At 55.8% G+C, this 20,246-nt stretch overlaps 2 protein-coding genes across 5 annotated transcripts; one reads left to right on the plus strand and one right to left on the minus strand.

Annotated features, from left to right (window-relative positions):
* Positions 1-4,084: 4,084 nt before the first annotated feature.
* TNMD (tenomodulin) lies at positions 4,085-12,943 on the plus strand. Of its 3 annotated transcripts, XM_074551606.1 has the most exons (7): positions 4,085-4,307; positions 4,414-4,548; positions 7,894-8,034; positions 8,828-8,929; positions 10,638-10,791; positions 11,935-12,110; positions 12,439-12,943. In XM_074551606.1, exons 1-7 carry the CDS (start codon positions 4,260-4,262, stop codon positions 12,646-12,648), a joined length of 966 nt encoding a protein of 321 aa, XP_074407707.1. In that variant the 5' UTR covers positions 4,085-4,259; the 3' UTR covers positions 12,649-12,943. The 3 variants fall into 3 exon arrangements, with proteins under 3 accessions (XP_074407707.1, XP_074407706.1, XP_074407708.1); XM_074551605.1 differs by lacking the exons at positions 4,085-4,307; positions 4,414-4,548 and adding an exon at positions 7,122-7,423; XM_074551607.1 differs by lacking the exons at positions 4,085-4,307; positions 4,414-4,548 and adding an exon at positions 7,441-7,630.
* Positions 12,944-14,432: 1,489 nt separating this feature from the next.
* Positions 14,433-19,782, minus strand: TSPAN6 (tetraspanin 6). Of its 2 annotated transcripts, XM_074551501.1 has the most exons (8): positions 19,618-19,782; positions 19,331-19,519; positions 18,939-19,013; positions 18,297-18,395; positions 17,917-18,072; positions 17,192-17,275; positions 15,328-15,427; positions 14,433-15,109 (listed from the first exon to the last, which is right to left on the minus strand). In XM_074551501.1, exons 1-7 carry the CDS (start codon positions 19,702-19,704, stop codon positions 15,359-15,361), a joined length of 759 nt encoding a protein of 252 aa, XP_074407602.1. In that variant the 5' UTR covers positions 19,705-19,782; the 3' UTR covers positions 14,433-15,109; positions 15,328-15,358. The 2 variants fall into 2 exon arrangements, with proteins under 2 accessions (XP_074407602.1, XP_074407603.1); XM_074551502.1 differs by lacking the exon at positions 18,939-19,013.
* Between the last annotated feature and the right edge of the window lie 464 nt (positions 19,783-20,246).

Here is a 20,246-nt window from a genome sequence, read left to right on the forward strand (position 1 = left end):
ATAAAAACTGCTCAGCACACACTCCACAGCCGAGCTGAGCCTCGTGCATGGGGAAGCATTTCGGGAGAAGTTAAGTGTTTGAAGTAAAACTGTGCAGTCGTCTGGTAGAACAGAGACATGGAATTGTTATTTATCAAGATGAAGCTGGCATTTGGATAAAATTCTCCGGCGCTGTTAATAACTTCTGTTGACGAGGGAGCTGCGCGAGCGGCGCTGAGGCAGCTGTCCCCAGAGCTCGCAGGAGTGGGATTTTTCATTGGCTGCGAGCAAGGCAAGCGTGTGCCTGCTGTAATAACTTTCTGGGCGCCTCCGTCACAACGGCCACCACGAATTTATCTTTTTCTGCTCGCTCCCAGAGCTTTGTCAGTTTTGAGTAATTTGCTGTGAGTAGCAGCTGCTGGAGTGCCACATGGCCACGTGCGCCTCCGACATGAACTCCGACTCCCCGAGCAGTTTTATCATCATGATTAAGTTTCTTAACTTGAATCAAGGATGTCTCTGGAGTTCCCTACCACGATGTGAACTTAAGATAAACAATGAGTGATGAATAGGCCAATTACTGAAGCCTCCCTCGCTGGAACCCTCGGCTGAGGCTGGCTGATAAGAGGAGGCACACGTCCTCTCATCTGGCAAATGTTACCCAAAACTGGACGGTTTGAAGTGAAGACAGTCCTGGCTAATCAGGTGCTGGCTAATGAGCACATTTCTTTTATATGTGATTTTCCCTTTCTCTGTTTGCTGTCCATAATGCTGGAAGTGGAGAGGAGCTCTCAGCCTGAGCCACGTGCTGCCAATGCTGCACCATGGTACAAATCCCTGCCCTTGGCCCCAAATGCATCCCAGCACAAGGCACAAAAGCAGCAACCAAAAGTCCAGGGCTGTCTGGTGGTCCTGCACATCTCCTGGGCTAAGGAAGCCTTTCCTGAGAGACCCACCCAAAGAGAGGAGCAGCCATTCCCAAAGCAAAGGGACATGGACAGCACAGCTGAGGATGGAGGGAAGCACGCCTTGGAGCAGGGCTGCAACACTCCAGCTGAGCTGTCAGCCAGCATTCAGCATTTTGGGCTGAAGCACCAAACAGAGCAAAGCAAGAGCATTTTCCCCACTGAGAGATCTCCAATGGCAGACAAGGCCGAGGGCTGCAGTGGAGGGGGCACAGAGGTCCCTGGGTGCTGTGGCTCCGGGCTGCTCCTCTGCCCCATCCAGGAGCAGCTGTCACCACTGCCAGCAGTGAGAGCTGCCTGGCACCACGTGCCACAGCAAGTGGTATGATTTACTTACTACCTATGGAATTGCCCAATTAATTCACTATCCACATTAATATTATGGCTCATTTTTAACTTTACTGTCTCCATCGTTCCAATTTAGTGCTGCTCAGAGATGCTGCCACTGACCTTAATGGGTTTTTCATTATAACAAAGAGCACGATATTAATCACGAGGGGCTTTCAGCTGGAGGCTGCTGCCCAAGCCCCACTGCTTTGAGGAGCTGCTTTTCAGTGGTTTGGGGACCTATTTTATTTCTGCCAGGCTGCTCACCCCCGCTCACAGCATGCACAATCCTTTGTGCTGTCCAGGAGGAATTTCTTGGTGTAACATTTCCAGGCACAGAGGTTTTATGCGGCAGTCAAGCCATGCTGCAGATATGATAGATTTTTTTCTGGGCAAATTGGAACACGGAGTAGAAAACTGAAAGGATGCACCATTCATAGCCAATGAGCCTCTTATTGTCCTGAATAAAAATCAAATGCCTTTTAATCATTTCAAATGTTCTTCTGGGTATCAATTAGTCACACATTAATATCAGTATTGCTTCTCTTCCCCAGTTCACATCAGATTAAATTCTCCCCTGTCATATACACTCGCTCTCATTAGCTTCATGGAAAATTAGTAATTGTTCCCTCTCCATTGGCATTGATGGGAGATCTTCATCAGAACTGCTTTTTATACAGAGGACCTGCTTGTCATCCTAAGGACATTAAGAGGTTTTTCCCCAAAATTATTGTCTTTTCATTAAAAATCCGTTTATTTTTTTTCACTCTGAAATCCTGAAGTCTGAGACAGAGCATTAGGGAATGGGAAAAAAAAAAAACCCAACATTTTTGTGAGTGCCCTCCTGCAGTTTGTGCCCCTCTGTGCATCCCAGCCACGTGTCTCCTTGTCAGGATGGGGGGACACCACGGGTTGCACAGGGGTTTGCTGCTCCCAATCCTCCAGTGCCAGGCTGGCCATTCAGAACACTCCCTGAGCAGAGCAGCAGTGTGGAGGGCTCAGATCCTGCTCCCTGCCCTCTGTGGGGCAGTCGTGCCCAGCACTGCCAGTGCTGCAAGGGGCCTGTGACATTTATTGAGCTTTATTAACTCCCAGCCCTGGGAGCTCCTCACCTCTTGCAGCTAATTCAGACGCCCGACTCCTGATGGAGTTGCAGTGATTGCCATTAAAAAGCTTGACATTTACCTTACAACAGTAATAAAATAATAATGCCTAATTTGGTTTATGAGTGGTATTTGCAGTGTTTCCTGTGCCTTGAGTGGGGGATATGGTGAAGATCTGCTGATCAATTATGTCTGCTAAGCAGCACTGCTGTAATTCTTTCCTGTAATCAGAACCATCTTTCAGCAGAGCTGCTCCAAAGTTTTCCTCTGAAACTCTAATTTTGACAAGAAAAGAAAATGTTTTCAAATACTTGAGTTTCCAGTGAATAACAAAAGCTTCCGAGATGGAACTTTCTGGTGGGAAGTGGAGACAGACAAGCCTGGTGCCTGCACAGATTTGCTGCATTTGGATTTCCAGAGCCCCTCAGATGTTTTCAAAGGCTGCCTGCGATTGCTTTCCATTAAAAAGGGTTTTTTTTTTTTTTCTCCTCCAAATAACCTTGTCAGTATGATTCCCTTCTCTTATTGCCATCTCAAATATCAACCCCCCCAGTGTGTTTTACAGCCCTGCCCTGCTCAGGGGCTGTGGGGTGAGTGAGCAGCTCCTGCTGCTGTGGGGCAGGGAGCCCAAACCCCTTTGCAGGGAGCAGATCCACACCAGGGCAGCCCCCAGCACGCACACATGGGCACAGTGCTCTCCCCAGGCTGTTCAGCATCTCCGCTCCTGTCCCTCCAGGATTTACCCCTGCTTGCAGGCAGCAACATCCCAGGGCTCACAAAGCCAGTGCCAGACCTGCTAAAAGCAATTTCTTTCTCCATTTCTCATCCTGAGCAAAATTCGATGTGGATTTTCTTTTTTCAGTGCAATTTTAATTAGCGCATGATGCACTTTGGGTTTTTATTAGAGTAAACAGCTTGGAAAAAAAGTCCATGCCAGCTCTTCTACACCAGGGAGCCTCATCCTGTTCAGACCAGAAACCTCACACTGGATTTCTGAAAGCCTTTCTTAAGATGGGTTCATTTCCATGAAGAAACGCTACCATTTCAACAAATGGAAATTTTTGAACATAGAAAAAAAGAAAAAAAAAATAGGAAATTCCTGGCTAGGCCAACTTTGGGGTGGGGCTGTGCATGAGAGGGACAGCTGAGAGCTCACCCCACACGTGGGCTGCACACATGGCAGACATGGGCACAGTGCATGGCCATGCACGCCCTGCTCAGGTGGGCACAGTGTATGGCCATGGGCACAGTGCATGGCCATGCACACTCTGCACAGGTGGGCACAGTGCATGGCCATGGGCACAGTGCATGGCCAGGCACACCTCACTCACCTGGCTGCATGTATTACACACTCACCTGTGTGCACACACTGTCTCCTGCCATGTCTGTGTGCCCCTGCTTTTACCAGTGTCCCCTGCCATGCCATGTCCCCTGCCATGCCCATATCCCCTGCAGTCCCGTGTCCCCCTGCCGTGCCAGTGTCTCCCTGCCAAGTCTGTCCCCCTGCCATCCCATGTCCCCTGCCATCCCGTGTCCCCTGCCATGCAGGGACCCCACTGGCATCTCCCGGGCTGTTCCCCCACACTCAAGGACAGTGCAGCAGTGTCCCTGTCCCCAGGCTCATGGGGCACTGTCAGTCTGGGCACCTCCAGCCATTGGCACAAGGGCCAGGCTGAGGCAGCAGCATCACACATCACAGCAGAAGCGTGGTCCCGGCCGTGTGACAGCCCTCACACCGCGGGCCAGCAGCGCTGGGGACAGCTGCTGTTTTCGGTGTCTGTCCCTGCCGGGGGGTGCCCGTGGCCCTGCCTTCCCCGCGAGTGCAGCCCAGCTCGGTGACTCCCCCTCGGGCGGGCCGGCCGCTCGCACACGGAGCGCACACGCCATGGGAGGGACGGCGGGGCGCAGCCCGGAGCGCTGCCGCTTTCTGGACGTGAGTGCACGGCCGGCCTGTGCCCGGTCCCCGCACGGCTCGAGGGTGCTGTCCCTCCTGCGGGACCCTCGGCACAGCCCGGCCATCGCCGCTTTCCCTTCCGCAGGCAGAAGCGGCCAAGGCGCGGGAGAAGGGCTGCCCCAGGTACCAGCTCTGCGGACTGCTCTTCAGCCTGCTGCTCCTCTCCCTCATCCTGATATTTTTTGGTGTCAGGTACCTCTGGAACCCAGCGCCCAGAAAAGTAAGTAAAAACTCTTTGATCCGGCGTTTCAGAGCGTCGCTGCCCCAGACAGAACTGTCCCCCTCCCCTCGGCTCGCTGAAACATTTAACAATTCTCCAAAACCCAGGCAACTTCGCAAAATGCATTTTCTCAGACCACAGGTATTCGTGGGACTTTAAAAAATCTTTGTATTATTCATAACTAGCTTTTACTTTGTGCAGGCTGGTTTTCTCCCCCGTCACCGCGCTCTTTCCCCAGTTGACAATTACAGGGGATGGGAGCTACGCCATGAAGAGTTAAAGTTTCTCTTATTTCACCGGCAGCAAATTTTATGACAAGTAAGAAAATATTTTCCATTTCATTTCAATTATCTTGCCAGAAACCGGTGGAAAAGTCATTATGCCACCGCATAAAGAGGAGAGAAAGCCAGGACGCAGCGGTGATTGATTGTCATGGATTATATTTCTTACTTTAATGTGTCTGCAATGTGAGGGACGGTGAGACGGATTAGCTTCTGCAGGAGCCCGTGCTAACAGGATTGGGCTCCTTTATCCCCAGCTGCAGCCCAGCCTGTGTGAGTGCTCTGTCGGGGCGGCAGCAGGGCTGTGCCTCCCCAGCCGTCTCTGCCCGCTGCTGCCCGGCATCCTGGCACTGCTGCCGGAACCCTTTTATCCCTCAGCCCAAGGGAACCCTTTAACCTTGAAACCCACAGCCTGCCTGCTGCCCCTCATCCTCCCTTCCTTCGAATCTCCCTGCTCATCCTGGAGGCCCCGCTTTGCACCCCATCACCACGGGGTTTGCTGGCTCCAAATTCCTGTGCACAGACAGCCCAGGCAGCCTCTTTCCCACGCTGGCATCTCCGCTCTGCTCCCTGCACTGTCCTGGAGCCGCTCCAGCCGGGCCAGGCCGCCCTCCTGCCGGGCAAAGGAAGCACCCTGCTCGCTGGAAACTTTATCTTCTTATCAGCAAATAGAAATAAATACCCCCCGAAAGAAAAGGAAAAACAATAAAAGCCATATGTTCCTCCAGAATCCTGCCAAGACGATTATAAAGTCTCTACTGTTCCTAGAAAAACAGGGGTCATGCCAGCCGTGAGGGGAAGAGGCTGTTAACCCCTGCAGGGGCGGTTTTCTCCAAGCAGAGACAATGCCACAGCCTCAGCAGGGACATCCAGAGCCCTGGGTGTCCTCACCGGCGGAGGATGGAGTCCATGCAGCACTCCCCAAGAGCCGATGGGCAGGGAAGCAGGTGTGAGGTCAGGAGAGAGCAGAGCTGCTCCTGCAGCAGAGATGCACGGGCACTCCCAGAGCCCAGCACTGCCCCGTCCCTGTGGCTTCCCCTGCTGGCCCAGGAGTCCTCAGGACAAACAGGCTGCAGGGGGCTGGAAGTTGGTAACGCTCAAAGACATCAGCCAAGGGGAATTAAACTCTTTAAAGAACATGAAACCCTTCAAGCTTTCTTCACGTAACTGGAGAGTGGAAAAAAGCTTGAAAGAAGAGTTGTCCCTCTGAGGGGTGGCCTTGGACATGGCTCTGCCCTCTGCACAGCAGCGTCCTGGCCCGCCAGCAGAGCTGATGATTCAGCTAACGAGGGGCTCATCACAGCCTCGCAGAAGGACATATTTCAACCATTCAGCAGCAAGTGTCATCTTTAGCCCTATAAAACATCTCACAGCTCTCTGAGCAGCGCAGGGCTGGCAAAGCCCAAGTGGCTTAGCTGGCTGCTGTGCTGGCCAAAGTCATTCTCTGTAAATGGAGAGACACTTGAAGGTAAGATGCCACCCGGGATCCTGCCCTCCTTGAAGTGATTTACGGCACTGTGTGCATTTTGTCAGTCAAAACCAGCGGCCTTCCACCCATTTTAGGCTTCAGACTGTTTTACCATATCATGAAATCCATGGAGAGCTGTATGTCTTTACCAAGTCCTCCTGCAGACCATCAGGAGATGTCCATGGCTGCCAAGGCACACATCCCTCCTCTAACCTCTGAGCAGGGCTGAATGTTCCCATCAGTTCCCATCTGCACAGGCAGTTCTGCACCCAGGTGGGGGCCAAACAGGGGGTACCAATGCTGGGAGCACTGCTGAGGGGCTCTGAACCCCGAGGGGAGGGATGTGCAGCACCAGGGACTGTGAACGGGGGCTGGCGCTGAGGGCAGAGCTCCTGCCCCTTGCCAGTGGGGCCAGCACGCTCCTGACTGGTTCATGGCCATGGGATGAACAAGGGCTCTCCCATCACTGTGCGTCCATCTCCTGCCCTGGTTCATGGCCATGCCGTGGGATGAACAGGGCTCTCCTATTGCTGTGTCTCCGTCTCTGCTCCATCTCTGTTCCATCTCCTGCCCTGGTTCATGGCCATGCCATGGGATGAATTGAGCTCTCCCATCACTGTTTCTCCATCTCCTGCCCTGGCTCATGGCCATGCCCTGGGATGAACAGGGCTCTCCCATCGCTGTGTCTCCATCTCTGCTCCATCTCTGCTCCCTGCCCCGCGGGCTTGAGGAGATTTGCAGAATCCCTTTTACTTCCCCGCGGCACCGTTCGCTCTGGGAAATGAGGCTCCCCAGGGCCAGCAGGATCGTTTTTTCTCAGGATCGTTTTTGCTTCAAAGAGCATCTGCCACTCCTCATCCTGGCAGGGTCAGGCATCCGCAGGGACCGAGGGCTGCCGAGTGCGAGCGGGAGCGGGAGAGGAGAGCGCTGCTGCCGCTGCTGCTGCCGCCTCCGGTGCGGCTCCCCGGGGATGCGCCCGCCGGGCAGCCGGCTGCCAACGCCCCGCAGCGCTGCAGCAGCCCTCGAGGAGGTCTTTGATCCGCAGGCAGTCCTTGATCTCCTCCAGGCAGAGAGAGGCTCTTGCCTCTGCCTTTCGGGAGAAGCAGGGGGCACAGAGATGGAGCGGGTGAGCTGGGGAGGACGCGGTGCAGGCGAGCCGGGGACACCGTGATGGAGCAGAGCAGCCAGGGATGCAGGGGGCTACAAGCAGACCAGGCAGAAGGAGGACAAAGTACCTGTGGATTCGGGAATTCAGGCCAGCCTGGGCTGTAACCCAGCTCATGCCACAGACAGCACCAGCCAAGGCTGAGCTGGGGCAGAGCTCCTGCTGCAGGTGTGTGAGGAGCATCTCCTCCCAGGTCTGACACACGTCCCAGGCCTGACACACATTGCACCCCTCGTCCTGGCTGCAGCCTGGCCTTTCACCCAGCCCAGGCCCTGCCTGGGAGCTGCCTCTCCTCGTGCTGTCCTGGTGATTGCTCTGGCTCACAGCTGGGCTTGAGGGAGCAGCCAGAGCCATGGTCACACACCCAGCACAGCCTGCCCACCCACTGGACAGCCTGTGAAACCAGACCCCTGTGTGGCTTTGGCCTCCAGGTCTATGACATGGAGCACACGTTCTTCAGCAACGGTGAGAAGAAGAAGATTGTGATGGAGATTGACCCCCTGGCCAGGACAGAGACCTTCAGCAGCGGGAATGGCAGCGAGGAGATCCTGGAGATCCATGACTTCAAAAACGTGAGTGTGGCAGCTTGTCCCTGAGGCCCTGCAGTCCTGCAGCAGGACTGATGGGTCCTGCAGGACACTGTGAAGGCCCTGCAGCAAGTCCCAGGACTATTTGTTCCTGCAGCAGGAAGAGCAAGACCCAGACATGCTGGGGATGCTCTCAAAGGAAAGGAGATGTGCTATCTACATGAGCTTCCACCTGTATTTAATAGTGGTGTGCTTCAGTTCCAATGAAATACATCTTGGAAGCAGAACCAGTTATTGGATTTACCCTTGCAAAGGAAGGCAATGATCATCAGTCTATCTGAGCCCAGTGCATTTGTCTGTCTGGAGAGCATTAAAACCTCATGACACTGAAGAAGGCTCTCTGTGAAACCTAATTAAAATTTGTAGGGAAATACCCTGTGCAGTGACATATGGCAGAATTTTGAGCTAATAACCTAGCAGGAACTGGGGGCTGAATGTTCATATAACCATAACGGTCAGATGCTATTCTGCATATTTTTATTTATTATAATGAGAGCTCATGATAGTTATCAGGAGAAGAGGAGCAGAGTAAAATTTTATGACTACCTGCCTTAAAATATTTGTAAAAAGCCCAGTTCTCCCAAACCATAAAATGCAATATCCCTTATGAGAACCTGTTAGTACATCTTAGCAGCGCTGCTGAACAGAACTGGCACAAAAATAGCAACAGGAAAAATATGACTAAACCTTCCTCCTCCAGCTGTACCCTGCCTCCAATGGGTTATCCATCCTGCTCTCTGCCCTGACTGCTTTTTGGGTGTTTGCTTCAATCCTGTAGGGAATTACCGGCATCTTCTTTGTGGGACTTCAGAAATGTTTCATCAAAACTCAGCCCAAAGTCCTGCCTGAGACAACAGAGGCCAAGATCCCTGAGCTTGAGGTAGGTGAATGGAGCAGGGCTGCCTCTGCCCTGTGAAACCCTCTGCTCTCCCTGGCATCGGGGCTGCCACTCCTGCTGCCTTCCCAGAGATGTGCAATAAAGAAATAATGACTTGTGATCGCTTCATAAACTGATCTTATTTCAGAGGATTGCTTATGAAAACAAGTGAAAAGAGACGGGATTAGAAAGCAACAGACAAAAGCCTCTCAGCACAATACCAGAGATCAAGAACAATAATCCTGTTGTAGTCAAAAGGTCGTAAGGCAGCTCAGGATTAGCAGGCACCAAAAAGTCAATCAAATTGTTTTCTCCAAGATTTGAGCCTCATGTTTTCAAAGAGAATGAGGCAGAAATAAGAGATTTAAAAGAGCAGCCACGTTTAAGAAATGCAAATTGAGAAAACCCTTGGCATGCAGACCTGAGTGGTGGGAAGCACCAGGCTGGGGCCATTTCCTTGTCCTGCATGGGCCTCTGTCCCACTGATGTGCTGATTGCTTCCTGACACGTGTAACTGCCCTGCATCCTGCTGCAAGGAGCCTTGCATGCTGCATGGAAGAGTGTGGGCTCCATGACTGAGCCCCTCCCTGACGGTGGGACCTGCAGGGACAGCAGTGTCCTTTGTCCCCATCCCTGGGGGTGGCACAGGGCACAGCCTTCCCGCCTCCCCATTCGCAGACTGAGTCCCCCCCAGGGAAGCTGCTGCAGATAAAACGCCAGCAGGACAGGTGTTTGAAATGAAGCGTGGGCAGAAACATTTCCCTGAATCATGACCCAAATTCCCAGACACCGATTCTTTGATTATGCCCTAAGAAGCTCATAGATCTTCCCAGCTACCGTCGTAAAAGGGATATAACTTGCCAGGCTGTAGCAGAACATTGCCCCGGGTAGGGAGCTGAGATGTAAAAGCCAGTGAGATAAATGTAGATTTAAGCTCCAGTCATGTCTTCCTGGAGCCTGCACGCTGCCAGGTCCTGCAGGCAGCACCTCCCCGACCCTGCAGCTTCCACCAGGCTCCAAGAATGACCCAGACTGGGTTGGCTCCTTCGTGTTGGCTCCTTCCTGTGACTTCCCAAAGCCGTAAGGAAAAACTCTATAAAAGAGATATACAGCTCTGGATGCCTTCTGGAGAGAAAAATGCTTTTTGCCAGCTTGCTCTATGGGCTACCACCACCAACACAGAGAACGTTGCCTTGGCAGGGAGCTCACGCAGACCCATCCCATAATCTTTATATATCTCCCTCCCTAAGTGCCTGCCAAAACACACCATGGACTAATGCAACGGCAGAGACATGTGGTATAAATTACTGAACACAGCCGTGCAAGGAATTTCTGTGAGGAGTAAATTAAAGTGTTCGATCAAAAAATCAGCAGCAGAAGGAGAGAGGAATTAAATCCTAGGAGCAAAGTAGAGCAGAGGTGGTTTTTAATCTTGTGTTTTAAATTATTAGGGGGGCTACAGAAGGTTCTTACAGATAGTGAGGACTGGGCAGGAAAAGGGTCTTGGGTGATGAACTAAGAGAGGAGGGCAGGGTGGTGAGGGCAGTCAGGGTATTGCATGTGCATCCCGTGAGCACCACGAGCCAAGGCAGGTGAGGTGCAGCTGCTCCCTGGGAGGGCAGAGGTGCCTCTAAGCCAAGGGCAGGAGAAGCAGCCAGTGCTGGGAGCAGGTGTCTCACCACACCAGGGTAATGTCCTGCTCTTCTTCCAGGGACAGGAAATCACCACCACCTACTTTGAGCAGTCTGTGGTCTGGGTGCCTGGGGAAAAGCCCATTCAGAACAAGGAGTTCCTGAGGAGCTCCAAAATCTTTGACATCTGCAAAAACGTGACCATCTTCTGGATCCACCCCACGCCAATAGCAGGTACAAGGAGCCATCTCCTCCCCAAGGGCCGTGCCTGTGGCCCTCTGCCATGCCCCCTCTGTGCCATGCTGGGAGCCCACTTTCACAGCCTCGGGTACATCTCAGGCATGAGCTCCACAGGAGATCCTGCCCAGTGTAATAGCAGGGGCTGAAGATTCTCTGCACAAAGCACTTGTTTCTGCCAGCTCCCCGCCGCCCTGCACTTTGCAGAGTGGCCACCCTCCTCATAACAAGGGAGAGAAAAAAAATAATCCCTTGTACCTGCAAAGAAAGCAGCACTGCTGGAAACTGGGACGCCTAAATCCTCGTCGCCACATGAAGATCAGAGTGTGAGCAGACATCTGCATCTAAATCACACGGCGGGGTTGCCACCTCCAGCTGCTCACTGCACAGCCCGCGCAGAGGTTGTGGCCTCTGAGATGTGCTGCTGTAATTACCTGCTCTCTCTAACCCACTTCCAGCCCAATGAGGCAGTTTAAAAAGTCCCTGCTGAGCAAACTCCCTCTGCTCTGCAGCCACGGAGGCACATGGCATGGATCACAGGTACAGGCCAGCTCACCTGTGCTCTGGAGGGCAGCTGGGCACCACAGCTCCCTGGTGCAGAGGGAGGCTGGTGTCCCCAGGTGCTGTCCCCTTTCTGCTTCCTTGTCCCTGCTGTTGGACCCCCCTGCAGCAGTGTCCTGGCTCAGTGAGAGCACCAAGGTGCATCCAAAGCCTTTGCCAGGACAGCAGTGCCCAAGGCTGCCTGGCACCATCCCTAGCAGAGGAAATTATTGCTGCTGTGGTTCTTTCCTAAGCTAAGAGAGCTGAAGCTGGGCATGAGCTGCCCCAGATCATGTTGCTCTGATGAGGCTCTACAAATCCACCCCTCAGCAGCAGAGCCCAGCAGGAGGATGTGCTTCGGCACACCCACAGCCCCACGCAGGAGATGGGCACTCTCACCCATGGGCATGGGGATGGATGGGCCATTGTCTCCCTCAGCCCTGCCCAGGCTGGGTGACAGCAGGAGGCAATGGAGCACTGCTTTGCAGTGGGCTTTTTGTGTACCCTGGCACCAAATTCTGGTAGAGACATTCATTCTTGCTGCTGCATTTGTCCCCTGCTCCGTGGTTACTGACAGCGACATTTGGACTCTCCCTGTAGCTCCTGAGCTGGCCAACCTTGAAGGGGCAGAAGAAGAAGAGCCTGAGCTGCAGATGGACAGCCAGAGCTGGCTGGACGAGGGGAATGAACACAAGGAGCTGGAGGAGAGCACACGGGCAGGGCCCAAGCGTCGGGCACGGCAGCTCACCGAGGAGGATCTGCCCGTCAATGACTACGTGAGTGAGAGAATCCCATCCTGGGCTGCCCTGTGTGAGTGAGTGCCATCCTGCACTACCCACCCTGGGCTACCCTGCCTGAGTGACAGAATCCCACCCTGGGCTGCCCTGCTCACTGTGAGTGAGGGACCCACCCTGGGCTGCCCACCCTGGGCTGCCCTGCCCACCGTGTGCCCCAGTTTGCGCTCCTTGGGATGATGATTCCCTGTGCATGCCCTGGGGTGTCCCCATGTCCCCGGGGAGCCCTGCTCCTCCCCCGGGGTTGTCCTGTCCCGCTCCCGGGTGCCTCAGCCCCGCAGCCCCCTCTGACCGCGTCTCTTGCCGGCAGTCGGAGAACGGGCTGGAGTTCCACCCGCTGTGGGATGAGCGGGGCTACTGCTGTGCCCAGTGCCGCCGTGCCCACCGCTACTGCCGGCGGGTGTGCGAGCCGCTGCTGGGCTACTACCCGTACCCGTACTGCTACCAGGGCGGCAGGGTCATCTGCCGGGTCATCATGCCCTGCAACTGGTGGATCGCGCGCATGCTGGGCAGGGTGTAGCGGGGCACAGTGTGGCGGGGCCGTGCCCAATGCTGGGCAGGGTGTAGCCGAGCCGTGCCCGCTGCCCGCCTCCAGGAGCCCGTTGGCGCACCGGCAGCGCCGCAGGGCACTGCCCGGCCGGTGCCCCGTGACCCCGCAGCCCTGCCCGGTGATTCTCCAGCCCTGCCCGGTGATTCTCCAGCCCTGCCCAGCCGGTGCCCGTGATCCCGCACCCTGCGCTGCCCCCGCGGGGCTGCGGGAGCCAGGCTGGGCAGCAAGAGGCAAACAATAAACGTCCTGTATGAGTGATTGCAAAGAGAACTGAAGTCCTTTAGTGTCAGTGTGGTGCTCGATGGGTCTGCGAAGGGATCTGATTGTGGGGCTGCCTCCGGGAGCATCCAGAGCTCAGTGCGGGCGCTGCAGCGGGCAGAGAGCCCTGGTACTGCTGGGGGCTGCTCAGCATGGCCTGACCTGTTCCAGCCTGCTCTGACGGGTTCAGTTCAGCTGCTGACAGCTCAGGGGTGCCACCAGCACAGGCACAGGGAGCTGGCACAAGGAGCTCCCTCAGGAACCGAGCTGCCAAAGTCACAGCGAGTCCACTCCTGTGAAGGACCACCAGCTGTCCCCAGCGCTGTCACCAACAAATGGGCAAAGCCTGAGCTGCAGGAGGGAAGGAGTAAATCCTGAGCACCGCAGCTGCCCTGAGCAGGACAGTGCCTGCCACAGGGCTGAAGGCTTTCCCCAAAACCTCCATGCACCCTGGGCACATTTCTGCCCATGACCCTGGGCTCATGCCAAAGCCAGGTCCCAGATGTCACCCCAGGGGCCAGCTGCTGCTGAGGAGCTCTGACACCCTGCAGGTGTCACCAGGAGCTCTGACACCCTCAGTGTCGCCAGGGGAGCACTCTGCCGTGGCTGGCATGTGCAGACAGAGCAGGGAACAGGGACAGATGCCAGGTGTGGCACCCCCAGGGCTGCCAGACACCCTCAGCTCCCCACAGCCAGTCTCCAGCCCGGCTCCCAGCTCTGACACATTGTGCCTCACATCCCTCACAGGGGGCTCAGCCAGCCAGGAGCTGACAGCAGCCTGCTTTACTCACCTGGGATAAATGCATCATGAGGGTTTGGGGCGTTTCCCTCCCTCAGCAGCCAGGCTGGCCCATACCAGGGCATTGCTGGGGCAGCTTTGGCCAGAGGGGTGACACTGACACAGGGCCACCACTGGTGGCTTCCCTGCTCTGGGTACACCTGCCTCCTCCCTAGGAACAGCACAGGCAGCCCCACATCCAGCCAGACACAGCTCAGCTCGTTTGAGTTCAGTGCCTGAGACCCAAAAATCCCCCAAGCTTGGCAGAGGAGCTTCACTGCTTCACTAGGCTCACAAAGGCAGAGGCTTGCTGACAAAACAGCCCAAAATGAGCACTAACAAATGAATTTAAAAGCTTACATGCACATTTCTTGCCCTGGGGAGCAGCTGGGGCCTGGCACTGCCCTGCCCTTTGCTCCAAGCCAGCAGGCCAAGCATGGCTCACACTGGGCTGAAGTTACTCACCCTGCTCCTGGGCTGGGGAGCTCCAGGCCCTCTGCTCCAGCACTGTTACACAACGGCTGTTATGAAGAAAATTCAATTACAGAAGTTATTTGCAGGCAGAAGTGCACCAGTGCACATTGGAGGAATGCAAACTGCAGTGGCCAGAGGTTCCTGGCTGGCCCAGAGTGAGCAGATCAGCCTGGGGGCACTCGCTGCTCTTCAAGCAGAGGAATTTCCAGGACATGAAAAGAAAAGTCAAGGAGGTTTCATAGAGTAAAATATCTTAATATTTATTGTGTCTGAGGACAAAAAGAATTCTACTCAATACATAAAATGAGTTGAAGCAGCATATAATACTGACAATCAAGTCACAGCTGAATCGGTGCAAGGACACCTACCAAGGTAAAGGCACCAGGAGCTACATCACCAAACCTCACTACAGCTTACAAGAACCACTACAGCCCGTCCTTAAAGAAGTACAACTATAAAAAAGTATATAAAACCCAGGCAGGGAGGAGACAGCTTGGCAACAACCTTGCTGAGCCAAGGCTTCAGGCAGGCAGGACTGAGTTTAACAGCCCTGTCTCAAGAACAACTGTGTCTGGAGAGTGAGGGGGTGTCCAGGGGCTGCCCAAGGCAAGGGGAAGCATCCCTTTCCCAGTGGAGGCACTGAAGATGAGCACTGGGACACCTGGGAGCTGTGCTGAACCAGCACAGTCAGCTCAGCACAGGGTGGCACTTGGGGCTGCAGCCACCACAGCCACACCAGTTATCATCCCAGGCAGTGGCACAGCAGAGTAGTGTCAGGGCAAGTCCCTGAGTGCAGCAGGACAGCTGCTGCACTCCTCTCTATGAGCTAGTTGAGAAGAAGATCAGTCAGTTCAAAGCAAGATTTCACAACGTGGCATCCAGGGGAACACCTGAGGTGGAGGCATCCTCCCCAGCCATTCCCTGCAAGGCACACAGAGAGTGTTAGCAGGCAGGATGGATTTACATGGGTTTATACACAGGGTAAATTGGCACAGGGTAAAATGGCACAGGGTCAAATGGCACGGGGTCAAATGGCACAGCAGATCTGGTCTTGCAGGTGCCCTCTAACCCTAACCCCCCACACGTGGTACCCCCACCCCATGGGTGACCAGCAGCAGCCCCCAGGCTTACAGACATACCCAGCCACAGGCACAGAGCTCTGGGGGCCAGCTACACCATCTCATACTGGTTGTTGGTGATGTACCGGGACAGGCAGCAGGACAGGATGATGCCAATCAACTGAAAAAGAGAAAAAAACAAACCCTGCATGTCAGAGACAGCCAAAACCAGGGAGAGGTGCTTTCAGGAGAAAACCTGACAGATTGATCCAGAGCTTTATGAAATCTAAGCATGGACAGTGGGGTTTACAAACTCCCACAAGGGCTGCCGCACCCTGCCTCAGAATCACCGACAGTGGCTGAAGCACAGGATCCTGGCAGCACCAACTGAACAAGCTCCTCACAAGAGATGCCCCAGGTCCCATCCCATTACAAGCTGCTTCATGAAGCATTGACTGTTTTATGGTGATTGCAGAGATTACACAGGTACCAGCAGTGTCACAGCCAATTGCACAGCCACTGGAGAATGGCAGCACCTCTCCCTGCTGCAAGGGAACTGGGGAAGCAAGGCTGCTGCTCTCCCATCAGGAAGGTGCTGCTATCACACGTGCTCTGTTATCACAACACAGCCTCCCAGCACCTGTGCAGGCTCCAGAGCCAGACCCTGCATGACTGTGACCTCCACAAGCCACGTTAGAGGCACATCAACACAATGGCTCCCTGTCTGAGGTGTGACCCAGCCAAGCTTGTGGAAGGGGCAATAAAAGCCAGGAACTGGTGACAATGCCCAAACCTGCCATCAGCTGAGATAATGCTGCAGCTGGGAGTGTGTGTGTGTGCAGGTCACCACTGGTGAATCAGGCACATCTCAGTGAGCCCAGAGCCAGCCCAGCTCAGACCAGCCCAGGAGGAGCAGGCACAGCAGGGCAGCTCGGGCTCTCCCAAACCCTCAGTACCACAGCTGCAGGCTCCCACCTCTCCCCAGTTCAGTCCATCTGCACAGAAAACACACAGTGACAGGCCCATACAGCTGAGTACCTCACAGGTTCCTGTCCCCAGTCCCAGCCAGCAGCACCCTGATGCTCACACCACAGCCTCTGGGTGCTGGGCCAAGGGGAGGCAGAGTGTGAGCCCCTCTAAAGCCAGGGCTGTCTGCTCAGCCCAGAGCCCAGCAGGCTGGCCCAGTGCAGCTGGAGCAGGGCCAGCTGCACATCCTGCAGCCAGGAAAGCCCTCAGCACCTCGGGAAAGCGCCGGCTGGGGGCAGGGGCCTCCTGCTTCCTGCTGGGACAGAGCTCTGGGGCTGGGGCTGGCCAGCACACTGCTGCTGCTGCTGCTGCTGCAGGCAGTGCCCTGCACGGCAAAGTGAAGGAGACACTGCAGGAGAGGACACAGGGCAAGGCTGGGTGTCACCAGCACAAGTGGTGTCACACTGGCACTCACGGTGACCCCACCACACAGGAGCGATGCCAAACAGCCCCCGATAACAGTGAGGGTGGGTAGGAAAAGGAAGGGCACAGATGTGATCCCTGCCAACAGTAGGCGCAGATTTTGTCCATCTCTGTTTGTTTTTTTCTTGGAATCTGTTGTTTCAGAGAGGAGATTAATAATAAAAAAAAAATAATAATAGTAATAGTAATAGTAATAGTAATAGTAATAGTAATAGTAATAGTAATAGTAATAGTAATAGTAATAGTAATAGTAATAGTAATAGTAATAGTAATAAACCTGGGCTCAAGGAAACAGAGCTGGGGTTTCAGCCCTGGGTGTAGAGACCAGGGCCTGCACAGCAGTCAGGCTGAAACCAAGGGGAATCCACAGAGTGGCTGCTCCTCCCTGGCTGAAACCAGCCCTTTGTACGCACCAGACTTTGCACTGAAATGAAATCCCTCTGGAGACGTGCTGGCTTCACCCTGCCCTCCTCCCGAGCCAGACAAGGAGATTTACCTGGAAACACGCGATGCCAAAGGAGATTCCGGCCACAACGCTCATCTTGGACTCCATTGTTGACGTTACCAGGAAAAAACAACCCTGCAGAGGAAGCCAAGCAAGCACGTGGATGCAGTGTCTTTCAGCCCAGGGGCACAGAGCAGCTCCTCCCCACAGCTGCAGGGGAAGATGCTCCTGTGCAGGCAGCAGGGGGGTGCTGGCTCACCCCTCCTGCCAGGCCCCAGCACAGCCATTCCCAGTGCCCCAGCCCAGAGGCCTTACCAAGGGCAGCGCTGCCCTTGGGCTGCTCCCAGCCCCAGCCAGGTGACTCATCACAGGAGCCCTTGCATCACCCAACCATCCCCAGGGATGAGGTCACACACCCTCAGCACCAGGTCAGGACTTTGCACCCAAGGGACAGAGATGGCAGCACTGCTGAAACAAACTTTACTGGGCAGCTGCTTCCTTGCACACCTGCTCTTCAAATCACACATCCCCAAAGGCCAGAGCTTGGGTCTGCCTGGGCCCTGACCTTGAAGGAAGGAGTGAGGGAACCTCAGACAGAAGGGAGGATTCCATACCCTGACCCACTCCAGGGGAGTCCCTGGAGCACTGAACATCAGCATCAATAGGGCACTTCTCCTTTCCAGCCTGCCAGGGACAGCCTGGCCCCCCTGCACACACCCATCCCTGCCCTTCCCACCTCTAGGGCCAGCAGGCACATTTTTCTGAGCTTAACTTACATTCACAAACACTTTCAGCTGGGCCTTGTTTGGGTCTTTGAGATCTTGATCGGAGCAGTCATCCTGCTTCTTGCAGCAGCTTCTGGGGATGCCCTTCTGGCTGAAGTACTCAGTCTTCTCCCAGTCGGAATAGTTCTGCACTCCACAGCAGTGCAGCTGGAGTGGGAAGCACATGTGGGGAGCCTGGTCACACCAGGGAACTGAGCCCTGCTCCCCCACCACTGCCATGGCTCCCCCATCTCACCCAGCAGCTGCCAAATTCCAAAGCCTGTGAGGGGATGCTGGTGCCACAGAGGCCAGAGGGGACACCCTGAGCCAGGGCAGCATTCCCACCTGCTGGCAGCCTGGGGCTCTCAGCCAGCCCCACCTGGGCCTCTCACCGTGCTCTGGATGGTGTCCACAGCCACACTGTGCGGATCTGCAGTCGCGTTGTAGTCCTTCAAGGCCAGTTCCAGGTTGCTCTCAAAGCTGGTCTTTATCTGTCGGACAGAGGTGTCAGGGCCCTGCTGTCCCTCCTGTCCTGCTGTCCCTCCCACCCCACGTTAGTCACCCCCGATGGCAGCAGTGACTCCAGCCGTGGCCAGCAGCCATTTCCCAGCACAGGCAATTAGAGGCTGTATTAGAGGGCAGGCTGGGTGCACCGTGGCAGCAGGGATGCTGTGTGTAATAACAAGGAGCTGCACCGTGCCAGCGCCCTCCCAAGCAGGCACAGAAAGCCTCCCAGGAGCTTTCATTACTGAAATTATTGCAGAAGATAGACCAAAGCCAGAAATTACAGTCCAGGGCTACTCTGCCTGTCCTGATGGAGGGACAACATGCTGTGCTGGACTGACCCCGCACCCAGGCTGGTGCTTCTGGGTCCTTACAGGGACCAAGCTGCTCTTTGTGCTGGTTTAACCCTATATTTGACAAGCTAAGCACCGCTCCCAGGCAGCCCCTCTGTCCCTCGGTGACACTGGGGTAAAAGCAGCATCAAACGCACTCTGCAGCACTGGGAGACAGCACTGGCCACCCACACTCACCTCGTGCCTGAAGACGAACCCCACGATGGCGGCCACCAGGACGATGAGGAAGATGAGGGACAGGAGCATGGCATACTGCGGGCAGAAAGGATGGGATGGGAGGGGATGGGGCAGGAGGGGAGAGTGGAGGAGGAGAGGATGGGGCGGGATGGGATGGGATGGGATGGGATGGGATGGGATGGGATGGGATGGGATGGGATGGGATGGGATGGGATGGGATGGGATGGGATGGGATGGGACAGGAGGAGGACAGGATGGGGTAGGACAGGACGGGGTAGGGCAGGGATGGGACCAGGCAGGAATAGGACGGGGTGGTTGGGGATGGATCAGGACGGGTCGGGGAGGATCAGGAGAGGAGGGGGCTCCATCCCGCCGTGTCCCAGGCCACCCACCAGCTTGAGCATCCAGGTGCTGCCGCGGCAGGTGGCGAAGCAGCCGAAGGTGCCCAGGAGGACAACGACGGTGCCAGCGCCCACCAGCACGAAAGGGACATTGGTGGCTTTCTCGTCCAGCAGGGAGAAGTAGACGGCCAGGCTCACCCTACCCCAGATGCCCACGGCCAGCAGCACAATGCCCGACACCTGGTGGGGAGAGGGGAAAGCCGCGGTGGCTCGCGACTATCGCGACAGGGCGGCGCAGCCGCGGCGCGCGGCGGGGGAAGGGGCGGGCGGGCGCTCACCCAGAAGACGAAGGTGTAGGTGAGCAGGACGCTCTTGAGGCAGGTGATCACCGGCTTGGTCTGCAGCCGCCGCGACGGGGACGCCATGGCCGACACGGGGCGGCTGCGGGACGGGCGGGCCGAGGCGGGGCCTCGCGACACGGCCGGACACGCCCCGGACACGCCCTGGGCACGCCCCCGCGAGGGCCGGGCCCGCCCCCCGCCGGAGGGAGCCGAGCGCTCACGGAAACGGCCGAGTGTACCGGCGGCGCCGTGCTCTGCGCCCCTCCGCCCGCAGAGGGCGCCCCGGCCACCCGTCTGGGGCCACCTCTTGTCCTGCGACACCTCTGTCCCCTGTCACCCCCTATCCACTGTCACCCCCTGTCCTGTGACCTCCCTGTCCCCTGTCACCCCCTATCCACTGGCACCCCCTGTCCTGTGACACCTCTGTCCTGTGACATCCCCTCGTCTGGTGTCACCGCCCGCCTGCCCCCTGTTACGACCTGTCCGGTATCATCTGCTGCCTAGCCCGTGCCACCCCGTACCTATCCCTGCTACCTCCTGTCCAGTGCCACTCCGTGCTTAGCCCGTGTCACCCTCTCTCCAGTGCCACCCACTGCCTCCCCCGTGCCACCGCCTGCCGGTGTCAC

Source organism: Zonotrichia albicollis, chromosome 14 (assembly GCF_047830755.1).
Source record: "Zonotrichia albicollis isolate bZonAlb1 chromosome 14, bZonAlb1.hap1, whole genome shotgun sequence".
NCBI lineage: Eukaryota > Metazoa > Chordata > Aves > Passeriformes > Passerellidae > Zonotrichia > Zonotrichia albicollis.